General features: G+C 41.7%; 2 protein-coding genes and 1 non-coding gene across 4 annotated transcripts in view; 2 read left to right on the top strand and 1 right to left on the bottom strand.

The window, feature by feature from the left end:
* Positions 1–335: 335 nt before the first annotated feature.
* LOC106611329 (microtubule-associated protein RP/EB family member 3) lies at positions 336–6135 on the top strand. 2 transcript variants are annotated; one of them, XM_014211420.2, is made up of 7 exons: positions 336–484; positions 2274–2397; positions 2727–2872; positions 3051–3207; positions 4745–4887; positions 5319–5471; positions 5862–6135. In XM_014211420.2, exons 2-7 carry the CDS (start codon positions 2277–2279, stop codon positions 5928–5930), a joined length of 789 nt encoding a protein of 262 aa, XP_014066895.1. In that variant the 5' UTR covers positions 336–484; positions 2274–2276; the 3' UTR covers positions 5931–6135. The 2 variants fall into 2 exon arrangements, with proteins under 2 accessions (XP_014066895.1, XP_014066896.1); XM_014211421.2 differs by having other exon boundaries at positions 337–484; positions 2267–2397.
* Positions 6136–9860: 3725 nt separating this feature from the next.
* trnaa-agc (transfer RNA alanine (anticodon AGC)) lies at positions 9861–9933 on the top strand. Its single transcript has one exon. It is a non-coding gene; the product is annotated as a tRNA-Ala (tRNA).
* Positions 9934–11133: 1200 nt separating this feature from the next.
* Positions 11134–17920, bottom strand: part of LOC106611328 (otoferlin) — a 57795-nt gene continuing 51008 nt past the window's right edge. Inside the window, exons 38-42 of the mRNA XM_045724957.1 lie at positions 13399–13497; positions 13062–13303; positions 12635–12813; positions 12296–12396; positions 11134–11809 (exon numbers count right to left, since the gene is read on the bottom strand). Of these exons, the coding sequence (XP_045580913.1) occupies positions 11629–11809; positions 12296–12396; positions 12635–12813; positions 13062–13303; positions 13399–13497 (802 nt within the window). The 3' untranslated portion in view covers positions 11134–11628. The remainder of the gene's footprint in view (positions 11810–12295; positions 12397–12634; positions 12814–13061; positions 13304–13398; positions 13498–17920) is intronic.

Here is a 17920-nt window from a genome sequence, read left to right on the forward strand (position 1 = left end):
TGGCTGTAGTTGGCAAATGGGGTTCACTAAATTACAATGTACAATTGTGTTGCTATAAAATACATTACTGGTACAAAGTTTTAGATCACCTACTCATTCAAGAGTGTTTCTGAATAGGTGTTCTAAAACTTTTGACCGGTAGTGTATAATATAATAGGGCTTATATAAGGTGTAGATACCCCCAGCCATAAGCAACAAATCTGTTAAGATGCCTAAGCACATGTAGGCTAGTGAGTCTGCTCCATATAACAGACCAACATCCTATTGATTTATTTACCATAGAAGCGCCTCCAACAGCATGGAGTCTGGCGCATGCGCAATAAATGCCGGATTGTTGCAGACTGGGCGTCGGTAGCGGTGGGGGGGCGGCCGGTTACTAACCACTGCACCGAGCTGGAGCTCTGGCAACAACCACAACGGAGGATTGGAGCGTAGCAATACTGCCAGCGAAATAACAACAGAGAAAGATAGCTGTCTGAATACAGTGAGTAGTAATGACTTTAGGCCTATAGCCAAAACACTGACATTTTATAGGTGCATTTAGCGTTTCAGAACAAAATAAAGGGTCTCTTGTCCATCCAGTGAGGATATTTCTCTTTACAGTGACAGTCCTCTGTCTCTGTGTGTGTGTCTATTCGGGGAGGCCTTCAGAGGGGGTCCGGGCGGCCGTTTGGATAGCCTAGCAACTAACATTGCAGGGTTTTGTTTCTTTGCACCAAATGCAAATTGGACAAATGCATTGTTCTCTGGGTATGCAATAAATAGCACATTTCCGCGTTTAAAAGCAAGGTATATACATTTTGTGAACAATGTATTAGAGTTAGGTCGCGTACCGTTCAACGGCCTAGAATATAATAGTGGTTAGAGACGAGAATAAAATCGTCTCCTCCTCGAACGATAGTCTGTTGTGTTTATGGTTGTCATTTTTTTTTACAATACAATAATAATGATTGTTGTATTATACACGCTGGTGTAAGTTACCTTCTACACACACCCCTGTATAAAACCGTTTACGGCAGGTGGACTACTTTCCATTATAGGCTATTACCTAATTGTGCAGCCGCGTGGGATTTGACAGATAGTGCTATTCAATGCAAACTCATGGGAGGGCTGGTGCACGTATTGTATCGCGTATTGTATATCACTATGTAATCATTTATGATGAGGCTGAAAGCAAGGGCAGAAATAGGGAAAGAGGACTTTCTTCTCTGCTGGCTCAGACTGATCATTCATACATTATAAGGCTTTACTTTGAATTTCATAGAAATATGCGCCATATTGGCGAAACTTTATTCACGCCACTCGATGCGGTGGCTACTGCTTTTTCTTTTCGTTTCTACACAGGTGGTGATAATCAAATACATATTCCTCTGCACATTGCCACATATCCTGGGTCAAAACAATATTTCTGGTTGGTTATCAGTGCCAGACATCTCTGTAGTGATAATATGTGAGATTGCTGTTTCTACATTTCAGATTTTGCTAGAAATGTAGCCTAGTAAATAAATTGTATTCCTAAAACAGCAGAAAGGTAGATTTACACTCAAACTAAATTGAGGGCCAGACGTGTCCTTCCTGTCTGTGCTGCTTCTTTCAAGCACTAGGACATTCTGTCTAATCTGAGAGGATCAAGCACTGGGACATTCTGTCTAATCTGAGAGGATCAAGCACTGGGACATTCTGTCTAATCTGAGAGGATCAAGCACTGGGACATTCTGTCTAATCTGAGAGGATCAAGCACTGGGACATTCTGTCTAATCTGAGAGGATCAAGCACTGGGACATTCTGTCTAATCTGAGAGGATCAAGCACTGGGACATTCTGTCTAATCTGAGAGGATCAAGCACTGGGACATTCTGTCTAATCTGAGAGGATTATTGTGACAACAGAAGATTGAAAATAAAAATAAAAGATTCCTGCAACATCAAACTAGCCCAGAAAGTGTACTCTTATACTGTCAACTTTAGGCATAAGTTATATTTATATTCCTGTATTGTAGTGATAAAATCTTGCTGACAAATCCCTGTAGGCAGGCTTTGTAGACCATGTCAAAGCCACTTTTGGAACAAAGCCCTATTTGATGATGTTCTGTGACCCTGTGACGAACCCTCATCTTCATATTTATTCCTTGGATGTTGAACAATAGTAATTTCTTGTATTTTTAACCACACAATTCATTTTATGTTTTGCAGCATTGCAAAACAGCTAGGAAGTTTGCTTAATTGCTGCCCAGTTTAACATCTTTACCATGTTTTTATTGTTCTCTGGGTGTAGAGGATGGCAGTGAATGTGCACGCTACGTCTGTGTCCTGTGATACCCTGAGCCGACATGACATGCTGGCCTGGCTCAACGACTCCCTGCACCTCACCTACACCAAGATAGAACAGCTCTGCTCGGGTATGTTTTTCTCCAGTCCTCCTGACGTCATTGATCACCTTTTTTTTGTTTTGTTTTTGTTCCTTATGTATTAACCGGCTCAGGCATCATAGCCATTGTTCCCTCATCTCCCAAATGAATGTAATGAACGGGTCCTTTCCCCATCCCAGTGGGAAAATCTGGTTCAAATGACATCATTACACTGGTTGTAATTTGGTTATGATGACATCATTTCAACCAGTTTTGCCTGTCGGCATGGACCTCAACAAACCCTTTCAAATGATGAGTAATGAGATGATGTTTACATTGTGTTGTTTAATAGCAGTATGCCCCCCCCCCACACCTTTCAGGGGCAGCATACTGTCAGTTCATGGACATGCTGTTTCCAGGCTGTGTCCTTCTAAAGAAGGTCAAGTTCCAGGCCAAGCTGGAACATGAGTTCATACACAACTTCAAGGTTCTCCAGGCTGCCTTCAAGAGGATGGGTGTTGACAAAGTCAGGCTATTATCTATTTATCATCATCTGTAAAGAATTGTAAATCATTTATATACTGAAAGAAGTAGTGTCCCGAACAAATTGTGACTGCAGCCGTGTGAGGGCTTGCAGCTAGATTCTTCAATGGAAAGATGTCATCTCTCAAAACGTTTTCTAACATGTTTTCTTATTCCTACAGATAATTCCTGTGGAGAAGCTGGTAAAAGGAAAGTTCCAGGATAACTTTGAGTTTGTGCAGTGGTTCAAGAAATTCTTTGACGCCAACTATGATGGGAAGGAGTACGACCCGCTACAGGCCAGACAGGGACAAGATGTAAACCCCGCCCCCAATCCAGGTGATCACTTTTCCCACAGACCAAAGAGAACTCATGGCCCTGCAGGTAACCCAACAGAATGGTTCTACCTCTTCTGAATGGGATTGTCTCGCTGATTGAGCTTTGGATGGCTCAAAACACTCACAGCGCTCTGCAAGTGTGTGTGTGTGTGTGTGTATGTGTGTCTCTCTCTCTGTGTGTGTGTGTGTATGTGTCTCTGTGTGTGTGTATGTGTGTCTCTGTGTGTGTGTATGTGTCTGTGTGTATGTGTCTGTGTGTATGTGTCTGTGTGTATGTGTCTGTGTGTATGTGTCTGTGTGTATGTGTCTGTGTGTATGTGTCTCTGTGTATGTGTCTCTGTGTATGTGTCTCTGTGTATGTGTCTCTGTGTATGTGTCTCTGTGTATGTGTCTCTGTGTGTGTGTGTGTCTCTGTGTGTGTCTCTGTGTGTGTGTGTGCACTGCACGATCCACAGCATTTTAGAAACAGTCAAGGAAAGGTAGCTCTGTGGGTGACTGTCAGGGATTCTTGTGATCTCCACAGTACCTTTTGCAGACTTGATGAACACAAATACATTATTTTCCAATCTATAAATGCATTTTGGTCTAGTGATCCTTTATGTAGTGAATTGATAATTGTGGTTCTCATTGGTTACACCACAGGCAAAACATGATGGTATGCTTTCAACATGGTTCTCATTGAAATGCTGTAGTTGTATCCATAGCTTTGAACGCATGGGATGACAAACAATTAGTATTTGTTCAAGATGTTTACTAGTGTTTTGACTACTTTTAGTTTACTATTTGTTTAATAGTATTTTGTTTACATTTACTATGAATATGGCTGGGATTCAATCCAAGGCGCGTTATAGAGCAGTTGTCACGCCCTGACCAGGGGTGTGACTGGGGGGGTGTTCTAGTCTAGGTTATTTATTTCTATGTTGGCCTGGTATGGTTCCCAATCAGAGGCAGCTGTTTATCGTTGTCTCTGATTGGGGATCATATTTAGGCAGCCATTTCCCCACTGTGTTTTGTGGGATCTTGTTTTGAGTTAGTGCATGTAGCACCTCTGAAGTCACGGTTCGTTGTTTCTTTATTTGTTTTGTTCAAAGTTTCACTTAATAAAATATGTGGAACTCAGAGCACGCTGCGCCTTGGTCTGTCTCTCCACACAATCGTGACAGCAGTGCACTAGATATCTGACAATGCTCCTTTTAAAGGCATTCCCCCCCCCCCTCCTACATTTTCCGAGATCACTTTCACTGTAAATGACCTTTAAAAGCCTGTTCTATAAATCGCCTTGGATTGAATCCTGGCCTAAATGTTAGTGTTGCAGTGCAGGTTTACTGTTCTAAGGGCCCAATTCAATCTGTATTGCAGAAGAGCCACAGTGTAGTGCGAAGGAAATGTAAAGGTCATTTTCCGATTGAGCCGACATATGCAGCGTTTACCGTCAATCTCTGTGAACGCGGGAACATTGCCTTTAACTTTAGATCGTGCTATACCACGGATCTGCGACGCGGATTGAATCTAGCCCTAACACTATCTGATTATTCCAGGCCCCCAGAGGCACTCGCCCACGGTGCCCAAGATCCTACCCACGCCCCAGAGGGTGCTGAACACCACTGTGCATGTGAGGAAGGCCCCGGCCCTGGCGCGGAACGGGGGCACCGACGCGGAACTCTTGGAGCTAAACCAACAGGTAGAGTCCCAGGGAGGGTAAGGAGGCCTTTACATAGGTCAAGTAAACTAATGGGCCATATGACTGTAGTATTGACAGTATTCAATACAAATGAACGTATATTCCTTTTGCCTCAGTTATCAGGTTTTATTTACTGCAAGTAGAGTCATGCTTAGCCCTGAGACTTGACCGTAGCCTACACCCACGTCTCAGGGCTAAGTCATGCTTTGGTCTTTGGAATGTGTGAGTGGAAGGTCACACTAGAGTTGGCATCCTAATTTCTTACTCAGTTGTCACGTAGACAATAAAGGATATATTTGGGGCATATTAGGAAACTAAATGTAAGTATAGTTTAAGTATGTAACTAACATAAGACTACTCAGTGAGTACTACATTTACATTGTCATTCCCTGTGTGTTTGAAACAACATTTTCTTCTCTTCCCCTGTGTAGTTGATGGAGCTGAAGTTAACAGTGGACGGACTAGAGAAGGAGAGAGATTTCTACTTCAGTAAGCTGAGAGACATTGAGCTGATCTGTCAGGAACACGAGAGTGACACCAACCCTCACCTCTCCAGGATCATGGACATTCTCTACGCCACAGAGGTACCTCGCACAACCACAGACATGTGAATTCAATTTGTTCATATACTGTACAAGGGCTTTTATTAAATCTGTATCGCTAAAACTTTACAGATTGCGTGATAGAAATGTCAAGGTAATTTCCTTTTGAGACGAATTAAGCAGTGTTTACGCGGGAGGATTGTCTTTAAATTTCAATCACGCTGTAAATCTGTACTTCCGCAATACGGATTGAACAGAGCCCTAAGTATAGAATAGCCAACTTTATTTAAACTAGAGATTGCAATTAGCTATCCTTAATTGGCTCTACCCCTCTCTCATGTATAAAATATTAACTCATATTATTATAAAGTATACAAGGGTTGTGGGTTATCATCAACATTCTCTGTAAATTTGATGATATCTGTATTTTAGGACGGCTTTGCTGCTCCAGATGATGACGAGATTGATGGACAGGCCCACTTGGACCAGGATGAATACTGAGTCTCTAATACCATCTGTCTATCCACATCCCCCTCTCCCTCCTCTAAACCCTTCTCTCCATCCACATCCCCCTCTCCCTCCTCTAATACCTTCTCTCCATCCACATCCCCCTCTCCCTCCTCTAAACCCTTCTCTCCATCCACATCCCCCTCTCCCTCCTCTAATACCTTCTCTCCATCCACATCCCCCTCTCCCTCCTCTAAACCCTTCTCTCCATCCACATCCCCCTCTCCCTCCTCTAAACCCTTCTCTCCATCCACATCCCCCCTCTCCCTCCTCTAAACCCTTCTCTCCATCCACATCCCCCTCTCCCTCCTCTAATACCTTCTCTCCATCCATATCCCCCTCTCCCTCCTCTAATACCTTCTCTCCATCCATATCCCCCTCTCCCTCCTCTAAACCCTTCTCTCCATCCACATCCCCCTCTCCCTCCTCTAAACCCTTCTCTCCATCCACATCCCCCTCTCCCTCCTCTAATACCTTCTCTCCATCCATATCCCCCTCTCCCTCCTCTAATACCTTCTCTCCATCCACATCCCCCTCTCCCTCCTCTAAACCCTTCTCTCCATCCACATCCCCCTCTCCCTCCTCTAATACCTTCTCTCCATCCACATCCCCCTCTCCCTCCTCTAAACCCTTCTCTCCATCCACATCCCCCTCTCCCTCCTCTAAACCCTTCTCTCCATCCACATCCCCCTCTCCCTCCTCTAATACCTTCTCTCCATCCACATCCCCCTCTCCCTCCTCTAATACCTTCTCTCCATCCATATTCTCTGTCTCTCTCTCTTTGCCTCTCCCTCTCTTTTGCCCCTCTCTTGTTCTCTCTTCCTCTCTTTTCATATGTATATATGTGTGTCTCCTCCTTCCCCCTCGGCTATGTACTGTACATACACCATTACATCTCAGTGTCATAAGCTACCTCTCCCTCCCTCCCCAATGACACAGTAGCAGCAACAATAACAGAACATATCCTAGTCGTTCCAGCATGGTACATAGTATAACACAGAATAATGACCCAAACCAAGGGGATATTTATGGGGGTGTTAGGCCTGCACAATTCATTCAGAGTTGTAAATATGACAAAAAAGGAACGATTTTGAAATAAGGTAGATGTCTGAATGCATTTGTTTGTTTGTCTTTTGGTTTGACTCGTGCTTTTTCTAAAACTCATTTTGGTTCTATTCTGGAGCGTAGAAAGCACCTTGTGCATGTTGCTGTATTACAGGTTACCACAAGAGTCCTAAAGTAGACTAACAAAATCACCTATGACAAATTATATTTCATTCGTTTTTACTTTCTTATTTATTGATTTTAATTTTGATTTTAACTACTATCGGTACAATAATTGGTGCAAAATGTATGTAAATTAAACAATACTATAAGGTATGCTCATGGTAGTGAAAAGGCTTAAGCTTTTTATTTCAGTTGATGGCATGTAGTAACATCAAGGGAAAATGCATTAAAGAAAGTGGTCCAGAAATAATCATTTAGGTATAGGATATGACCAATGCTCTTTGACTGTACTCATTCTGGATTAGCTGTATTTGAACATGAGAATGTCATAAATTAACAGGGAATGGGCAATATATTCATAAACTAATTTATGTGGAGATTTTATCTTCAATCAGAAGTGTCTGGGTACATGCCATGGTATTTATTATGTATAATGAGTTTAAAATTAATTTGGTATTAACAATACCTGAGTTACTATGTAGGCTGACTATGGCAGCAAATTGTTTTTTTAATTTAACTGTAAAAATGTGTTGTTTAAAAGAGCCTGAAAACAATGATTTACTTTGATTTGATGATATCACGTTTCTGCTGCTAATTTTGCTGTGTTTCTACTTTTGGTTTGCTATAATATATTGCTCAGCTGTAATGAGTCGTCTTACTAATTTCATGTTGAGTTTAGAGAACGATGAAGTCAGGAGTTTGCGTCCCAAATCAAGTTTTAGTACAGTGAAATACTTAACTTGTGTGCTGTACCCAACAGTGCAGTTATATATATATATACACACAGAGGAAGCTAAATACAGGGTCAGTGCTATTACCAAATGTACAATGTGCAGGGATACTTGAGTATTTGAGGTAGATATGTACATATACTGTAGGCAGGGAATAGGAGAAAGTGACTGGTAGCTGAAAAAAAAATAATAATGTCAAAAGTAGAGCCCTAAATAGGGAATAGTGTGCCGTTTCGGATGCACTGAGTTAGTTAGGGGTCTATGACCAGTTCATAATGATGCTGGTCATCATGAGCATCATAAGGAATAGAACTCCTTTGCCCTGTACTACTGCCTTTTCAATGCAAACCTACAGCCATCTGCAATAGAATCTGACCTGCATTCTCTCACGTGCTTTGACTGTCTGCATAACTCTCATCTCTTTGAGTTTTATTAAGTAAATAAACAAACGATTGTGAAATAAACTGTTATAATACTGTTGTTGATTTCTGTTTCGCTAAAATATTGTGGGCACAGAAAACCATGGAAAGAGCCCACTGGCCCTCCTATGGGCCCCACTCTCGATGGTAGGCCCTAATCTCTGTTAACCCAGAAGTAAAATCTTGCCTAATATGGTAAACTGGTTGCCTAATTTGGTCAGCTGGTTTACAGGTAGAATCAATGATGTATATAAACCCTGGATTGCTGATGCTCTGTATTGGCCAGTGAGATGCTTTGAAGCCACTGGTCAGCGATATTTGCACTCCTCAGAAGGAGCAGTCCTCCATATGAGTGAATGGAATTCTACAACATTTCAATTAAATCTTTCAATGACAAAATTATGTGTATTTAAGTATTCTTTGGTTGTCGTGGGGACAGTAGCGTCCAAACTTTCAAAAAATTATACTTTAAATACCTTTTTATATATGCTTAGCTCATATAATACAATGTAAAAGTATGCATTGAGGTGTTTATAATAGAATAAACGTAGCCAAAACATATGTTGACATTAATTAATGCATTTAGCTTCCACATTTTTTTTTTTTTTTTACAATGGTGGGGGAGTGCCAAGATGGAGGCGCGGTGGCTTCAAAACAGAGTCGAAACAGAGGAAGAGGAAGAGGAAGAAAGGCCCAACTCGGCGGTAAATCTGTCTCCCTCCAGCAGGTGGCGTATTTTCGCTGTTTCGCATACCAAGCAAGGAGTTTTTGTATGGAGGTCAATGAGTGTTGAATTTGGTCAACAAATAAATTAATGGCTTATTTGCTAAAAATCTACTTTTATTGGTCACATACACATGTTTAGCAGATGTTATTGCGAGTGTAGTGTAATGCTTGTAAGGTTTATTGATCGAATATAAGTTTCGTAACGCTTAAGTTGTTACGAGTGTACTGATATAAGACCAGTGATATCCATCAACTTTGAGAAAAAACGTTGTCTCGAAATGGTTATATGCATATTCATGTTATGAGGCTAGTAGCATAGCGTCTCTCGCCATTGAACACAGGCGGTTGACGTCAACAACCCTCATCGAATATTCAAAACAGGATTACAATAGTGAGATTTATCCACCAATCCAAATAAAGGATAGACGGGATCTAGACAGTCCGTCGTGCTGCTTTGTGGACAACGATTCCCAATGTTAGGGCGGAGAGACATGTATCTTGTCAGTAAATCCATCATATTTTATATATATCATTGCGCAGATTAGTAGGGCCCAAAAAAAGAGTGCGTTTCCATCCAAGGACTGTAAAGGGCTAATATTGTTCCACACAAAGTGTTGCAGTGTTGAAAAAATGAATAGCATTAGTCTTATATTAATTTCGTAGATCAATCAAGCAAAATACATGTAGAAAGAAAATGTCTCTACAATTTTAGATATGAATGTCGAATCTCTATTCTACTCAATGCCTACAATTTCTTTTGTTCAAATTCAACACAGCACTGACAAGGTCTTGTATTTACACAGCCGCTGTAACACATATCCGGGGGATTAGCTCAAATGGTAGAGCGCTCGCTTAGCATGCGAGAGGTAGCGGGATCGATGCCCGCATCCTCCAACTTTTTTCTTGAGAGAGCAAGTGAATGTAAAGCGCATTTATTATGACTTTACTCTCTAAATTTAAATTAAAATACGTATTATATAATACTACATCAATTATGAAAACCAACCTTTAGAACGGAAGGATTTTAAACATACAAAACGTTTTCTTCAATAGGTCCGTTATTTTGTTGGTTGTGGGACATACAATCAAAATAAACAGTAAAATCGAAACAAACTCCTTAATTCAAAACTGAACAGCACTGTGTGTTCGATACTCAAGCCACACCAAATACACTCCAGTAAAATCCCAGTAAACTATACATATCTATGTGTAACAGATCTGGGTTCAAATACTATTTAAAATCGATCATATACTTGGAAACTACTTTGCTCTAGACTGCCTAGAATACCAAATGGGTGGGGTTTCAGTTTTGCGACTATTCTAAGCCAGGCAACCCCATTCAAGATGAAGTATTTGAAGTTTGAAATTATTTCGAATAGTATTTGAACCCAGGTCCAATGCAAAAGGCTGAAACCTAACTGCACATCGACGTGGTAGACCTTCACAGACAAGAACCACTCAGACACAGTCAAGTTTCAATGGGCAGCGTTGTACAACGTTTGCTTATCTAGGTACACCAAACAATGCACTCCACTGAAGAAAAAATGGAATACATAGTAGGCTATACATAGTAGGCTATACATGTGTTTTGGGTAAAGGTGTCTGTGTGTTTTGGATAAAGGACACAATCCTCGCTCTTGACCATGTATCCAGGCATGCTGTATATGAAGAGGCCCGGGATGAGCACCAGCAGCAGGGCCCCCACTAACTTGTCCATGAGCCAGAAGTACTGGTTGCAGATGAGGTTTTTGATGGCCTTGAAAGGCATAAGGAACTACAGGAAGGCTGTGTCTGGACTGCTGGAGGAAACAAATAAGGGTTGGTTGGTTGGTTAGACTGCAGTAAAGTTAATAATAAAATGGAAAAATAGCTTGTGGTACAGTAGGTTAAAATTCTTTGGACCTGCCATAAACATGTACGGTTTCATAATTATGTCTCATTATCATCATGATCATGAGACATTTGGAGTCAGATGAAATGTTGATCCATAATAGTGATGCCTCATTTCTTGCTAAAATATTCTGAAAACAGATTGGATTGGATTCAGATGGATTGGATTCAGATGCATGGAGTGACAAAGATAAACAGGCTCAGTTATTGTTCTTCTCAGTTTATTCACAAAACCCAGATTATACGTAATATACTACATACTGCACACTGTTAAACAAAGACATTAATATCAACAGCCACAGAAAAGTCAGTCAGTGCAAACCAAGGCTAATACATGACTTCAAGCAAGAACAAAATCAGAACTCCAAAACAAAACATTTTACTTTGTAGATTGAAGTTTTTTGCAACCCCATAATATTAAAATGTTTACTACTGTATGTCCTTGAACAGGTATTTGAAAGGGATGTATATATATAGATAATAAATCATATTTATTGTATTATTTATTTATACTTGGACATGGTTTTGGTACCTTTTTTTAACGATACATGGTGTGTGTACGATTGTCTTGTCAAATGGCAAAAACATTACAGGGACTCCATGAGAAGAGGAGATGCTTGTTACTGAAAACAAGTCGTTTAATATATTATCGAGTTTGGAAGTTGTTGAGTAACTATCCCTTTTAAGATTTTCCACTTCTCAAGCCCCCATTAGCTTCTTGACCATGTATCCAGGCATGCTGTATATGAAGAGGCCCAGGATGAGCACCAGCAGCAGGGCCACAACTAACTTGATCGTGAGCCAGAAGTACTGGTTGCAGATGAGGTTTTTGATGGCCTTGAAAGGCATAAGGAACCACAGGAAGGCTGTGTCTGGACGGCTGGGAGAGAGAAACAGGGTTGGTTGGTTAGACTGCGCTAATGCCTTATAAGGCCATCAAACAGAGACTCAGAGGATTACCAAATATGACTTTAAGATACAGGTCCGGTTTGCTGTAAATATAAACAATCCCATAAAAATGATGGCATAAAGAAAGGGTATTTTAGTAACTGGACTGCTGATGCTCTGTATTGGCCAGTATGATTATCCCTGTTCAAATCCAGTACTTAGTCAACGCAATTTCATAAAAGACCTTTTCTCTATTCCATCATTTTTATGTCTTTTAATCAAATGGACCTTTACATTAGGATGCGTTCCGACCGCATGGTAGAGCTTTGTTTTAGTGCAACCTGTTTTAACACAAAAAAAACCATGCTCCTGTCCCTTCCCCACTCCAATGCACCTTCCTCGTTGAAATACATTGAGTTGGCTCCAACATTTGACACGGTATTTGTTAGCTAAGTGGTAGGTTAAATGGTGCTCTTACTTGGGTTTCTCCAGGGGTTCAGGTTCGTTGCGTCCTTCACCTACTGGGTTCTTCTCAGCCTCCTCTGCAGTCATCAGCTGCAGCTCTGCTTCCACTTTCCCCTGCAAAGACACAAACAACATCACTACCAAAACACTGGGGTTCATACAGTATACAAAAGAGGTCTAGTCATTCTTTATCTTTTGACTGATCTGTTACATTTCCAAACTGACCTCTGTTCAGTCTTTAACTCAGCTAGTTTCTTCACAGTGTAACTCAATTATCACGCTTTGTTTAATCAAAGACACCATTTTGTCAAGTGTATAGTTTACTGTGTTTAATCCAGTCAACACTACATACAGTGAGTTCAAACTCGTCATTCTCATCTCTGGCCAGGAAGGGCCACCAGCCCTTGATCCTCCTCTGTTTGAAGATGGACACCATGGGAATATCCTGTTCGTTCAGCACCATGTTGATGGAGCACTGCTTGGCTGTCTTCGCTCCACGAGGGAAACGGTTCAGATCCAGCTCAATGGCACCTAGGAATAGACAAAAATATCATGCATATTTATTCAATATGCATAAAGGTTTCTCAGCTGTTGCTGTTGTTGTTATGTTGATGTTGTTGTTATGACTGCAACAACAGTACTTTCCATGTCCCAGAATACAAATTCAATATAAAAAATCAGCCCTAGTCTGAAATGTTAAATTCACAGAAAGACCAACATTTACAGCCCAGAAAATCATTATGGTGAATGTTTAGTAGAGGGAAATTAAATCACTCCACCTAAAAAGTCATCTGCAGAGAAGTGATCAGCATCCCAGACTTGTAGGTTGAGACGAGCAGGGATCTTATACTCAGTCTCGTCCCAGGCAAACATAGACTCCTTCTTAGAGATGACAATCTTCTCCTCAGCCTGTAGGTAGTCAAAGGGGTAGATGAAGCGCCAGTTGAAGAGACCCTCCCCTGTCAGGGAATGGTAGTGGACGTCTGTGTCCTGCTTGTCCTCCTGCTGACCCTTCAGCCAGCTGTTGAATGAAATGAAGAAGAAGAAGAAATGGTTTTAATATTTAGTACACCTCCAGAAGTTAGAAAAACATACTTTCAAAGGAACATTATTTACCCCCGCACGAAGATATCACTGGACTTTTCTCCAGTGAAGATGTCATCATCCTCTAGAATGACCTCGTCTGTGTTCCAGATGATCACCCTCAGTTCAAACCTGCCGACGACCAAACAGCTCAGTGTCACATCAGTGAGGCACAGTAACATTTTTGTTGCATTCTGTGTTTTTAAAATCTCTGTTATGTGATATATCTTATCATATAAAATTGTGAATTTACTGATATATATACAGTACCAGTCAAAAGTATGGACACACCTACTCATTCAAGGGGTTTCTTTATTCTGACATTTTTTTACATTGTAGAATAGTACTGAAGACATCAAAACTATGAAATAACACATGGAAACATGTAGTAACCAAAAAAGTGTTAAACAAATCAAAATATATTTTATATTTATATTTTTCAAAGTAGCCACCCCTTGCCTTGATGACAACTTTGCACACTCTTGGCATTTTCTTAACCAGCTTCATGAGGAATGCTTTTCCAACATTCTTGAAGGAGTTCCCACATATGCTGCGGACTTGTTGGCTGCTTTTCCTTCACTCTGCGGTCCAACTCATCCCAAACAATCTCAATTGGGTTGAGGTCGGGTGTTTGTGGAGGCCAGGTCATCTGATGCAGTACCCCATCACTCTCCTTGGTCAAATAGTCCTTATACAGCCAGGAGGTGTGTTTTGGGTCATTGTCCTGTTGATAAAGAAATGATAGTCCCACTAAGCACAAACCAAATAGGATGGCATATCACTGCAGAATGCTGTGGTAGCCATGCTGGTTAAGTGTGCCTTGAATTCTAAATGAATCACAGACAGTGTCACCAGCAAAGCACCCCAACACCATCACACCTCCTCCTCCATGCTTCACGGTGGGAACCACACATGCAGAGATCATCTGTTCATCTACTCTGCGTCTTACAACGACACGGTGGTTGGTACCAAAAATCTCAAATTTGGACTCATCAGACCAAAGGACAAATTTCAACCGGTCTAATGTCCATTGCTCATGTTTCTTGGCCCAAGCAGGTCTCTTCTTCTTATTGGTGTCCTTTAGTAGTGGTTTCTTTGCAGCAATTTGACCATGAAGGCCTGATTCAGGCAGTCTCCTCTGAACAGTTGATGTTTAGATGTGTCTGTTACTTGAACTCTGTGAAGCATTTATTTTGGGTCTTCCTTTCCTGTGGCGGTCCTCATGAGAGACAGTTTCATCATTGCGCTTGATGGTTTTTGCGACTGCACTTGAAGAAACTTTCAAAGTTCTTGAAATTTTCCGCATTGACTGATCTTCATGTCTTAAAGTAATGATGGACTGTCGCTTGTCTTTGCTTATTTGAGCTGTTTTTGCCATAATATGAACGTGGTCTTTTGTCAAATAGTGCTATCCTCTGTATACCACCCCTACCTTGTCACAACACAACTGATTGGTTCAAATGCATTAAAAAGGAAATAAATTCCACAAATTAACTTTTAACAAGGCACAACTGTCAATTGAAATGCATTCCAGATGACTACGTCATGAAGCTGGTTGAGAGAATGCCAAGAGTGTGCAAAGCTATCATCAAGGCAAAGGGTGGCTACTTTGAAGCATTTGAAATATAAAATATATTTTGATTTGTTTAACACTTTTTTTGGTTACTACATGATTCCATACGTGTTATTTCAGAGTTTTGATGTCTTTACTATTATTCTACAATGTAGAACATAGTAAAAAATTAAGAAAAACTCTTGAATGAGTAGGTGTGTTCAAACTTTTGACTGGTACTGTATATACACTGCTCAATAAAATAAAGGGAACACTTAAACAACACAATGTAACTCCAAGTCAATCACACTTCTGTGAAATCAAACTGTCCACTTAGGAAGCAACACTGATTGACAATACATTTCACATGCTGTTGTGCAAATGGAATAGACAACAGGTGGAAATTATAGGCAATTAGCAAGACACCCCCAATAAAGGAGTGGTTCTGCAGGTGGGGACCACAGACCACTTCTCAGTTCCTATGATTCCTGGCTGATGTTTTGGTCACTTTTGAATGCTGGCGGTGCTTTCACTCTAGTGGTAGCATGAGACGGAGTGTACAACCCACACAAGTGGCTCAGGTAGTGCAGCTCATCCAGGATGGCACATCAATGCGAGCTGTGGCAAGAAGGTTTGCTGTGTCTGTCAGCGTAGTGTCCAGAGCATGGAGGCGCTACCAGGAGACAGGCCAGTACATCAGGAGACGTGGAGGAGGCCGTAGGAGGGAAACAACCCAGCAGCAGGACCGCTACCTCCGCCTTTGTGCAAGGAGGAGCAGGAGAAGCACTGCCAGAGCCCTGTAAAATGACCTCCAGCAGGCCACAAATGTGCATGTGTCTGCTCAATTGGTCAGAAACAGAGGGCCCGACGTCCACAGGTGGGGGTTGTGCTTACAGCCCAACACCGTGCAGGACGTTTGGCATTTGCCAGAGAACACCAAGATTGGCAAATTCGCCACTGGCACCCTGTGCTCTTCACAGATGAAAGCAGGTTCACACTGAACACGTGACAGACGTGACAGAGTCTGGAGACGCCGTGGAGAACGTTCTGCTGCCTGCAACATCCTCCAGCATGACCGGTTTGGCGGTGGGTCAGTCATGGTGTGGGGTGGCATTTCTTTGGGGGGCCGCACAGCCCTCCATGTGCTCGCCAGAGGTAGCCTGACTGCCATTAGGTACCGAGATGAGATCCTCAGACCCCTTGTGAGACCATATGCTGGTGCAGTTGGCCCTGGGTTCCTCCTAATGCAAGACAATGCTAGACCTCATGTGGCTGGAGTGTGTCAGCAGTTCCTGCAAGAGGAAGGCATTGATGCTATGGACTGGCCCGCCCGTTCCCCAGACCTGAATCCAATTGAGCACATCTGGGACATCATGTCTCGCTCCATCCACCAACATCACGTTGCACCACAGACTGTCCAGGTGTTGGCGGATGCTTTAGTCCAGGTCTGGGAGGAGATCCCTCAGGAGACCATCCGCCACCTCATCAGGAGCATGCCCAGGCGTTGTAGGGAGGTCATACAGGCACGTGGAGGCCACACACACTACTGAGCCTCATTTTGACTTGTTTTAAGGACATTACATCAAAGTTGGATCAGCCTGTAGTGTGGTTTTCCACTTTAATTTTGAGTGTGACTCCAAATCCAGACCTCCATGGGTTGATCAATTGGATTTCCATTGATTATTTTTGTGTGATTTTGTTGTCAGCACATTCAACTATGTAAAGAAAAAAGTATTTAAGAAGATTATTTATTTCATTCAGATCTAGGATGTGTTATTTAAGTGTTCCCTTTATTTTTTTGAGCAGTATATATATATATATATATATATACAGTAGTGATCAGGGCCGGTCCTGCCGTCCTTGCCGTTCTGTTGTGATTGTCAATTCCATATTGTCCATTTTACTTTGACCTGTTTGTTAACATGACAACTCATTTTTATTTGATTGGGCACCATTTAGGTGAGGCTATTTGATCGGAGAAACCTGCATGATGTAAAAAGTGTCTGTCTCATTACATTGCCATACATTATATCTCCAGCCTGTCGGCTACAGAAAAGGCCACTTACTCTTTCTACCACATCCTATACCTATATGATTTATGTTAGATAATGTTTTGGACAGAACGTTGGTGGAGCGCTGCAGAGATACATCTCTCCAACAGAACCCTGGAGAGGCACGCTGGGAATGGACAAGCAAAATATTTTGCACGCCTGCCTTTGACAAAGTGGGCAATGGTTATCAAAGGGCAGCATCAGCGCTCACCTATAAATCCCATATGCCACTGGTTGAGAGAAATTGTCATTGTTTTTGGGCAAAATTCTGAGAGGTTTTATGTGTTGTTGTTGGAGGTGCATCTTGGTCAGTTTAGCTCAGAAAAGGCCGCCGTCCTCAATCTAATCCTGCCTAATGAGCGGGCCGGCCATGGTAGTGATGTGTGGGTTGACTCATAATCCGTAGTCCCCGCGGTTGTATCCGCGGGGCGGTGGGTTTAGGGTCATGAAATATTGTGTGGATGAAGGGCGGGTGGATTGTGGGTTGAATAAAGAGAAAACAATGCATTAAAAACCCATTAATGTAGAATTCTTGAGCAATTTATATATATCTATAGGCTATATTGAGGTTTTTCTTGGATTATTTTAGGGTATCTAGTGTGTAAGCCTAAACTTTAGGGTCTATCTGTATACGCACCAAATAGCCTACACGCCAATCGCCAAATGCTTTAGGGAACAGGCAGAAAAAGTTAACGTCGATCCATGGAGGCAAAAAGGACAATGTCGGAGTTTAATTTAATAAGAGAAAAGCTGCGAAATGGAGAGATGAAAATAAGGAGAAGGGAGGGTCAGAAAAGTAATGTTTGGGAAAGATTTGGTGAAGTGGTAAAAGTGGATGATAGCAGTGTCGGCTATGTTATGTGTGATGATTGAAAGACGCTATACAAAATCTGTAGAGGTGCTATCTTTATCATCATCATAAAACCTGATAGTATTTCAACCACATAAAATA

The sequence above is a fragment of the Salmo salar genome, chromosome ssa09, assembly GCF_905237065.1.
Source record: "Salmo salar chromosome ssa09, Ssal_v3.1, whole genome shotgun sequence".
NCBI lineage: Eukaryota > Metazoa > Chordata > Actinopteri > Salmoniformes > Salmonidae > Salmo > Salmo salar.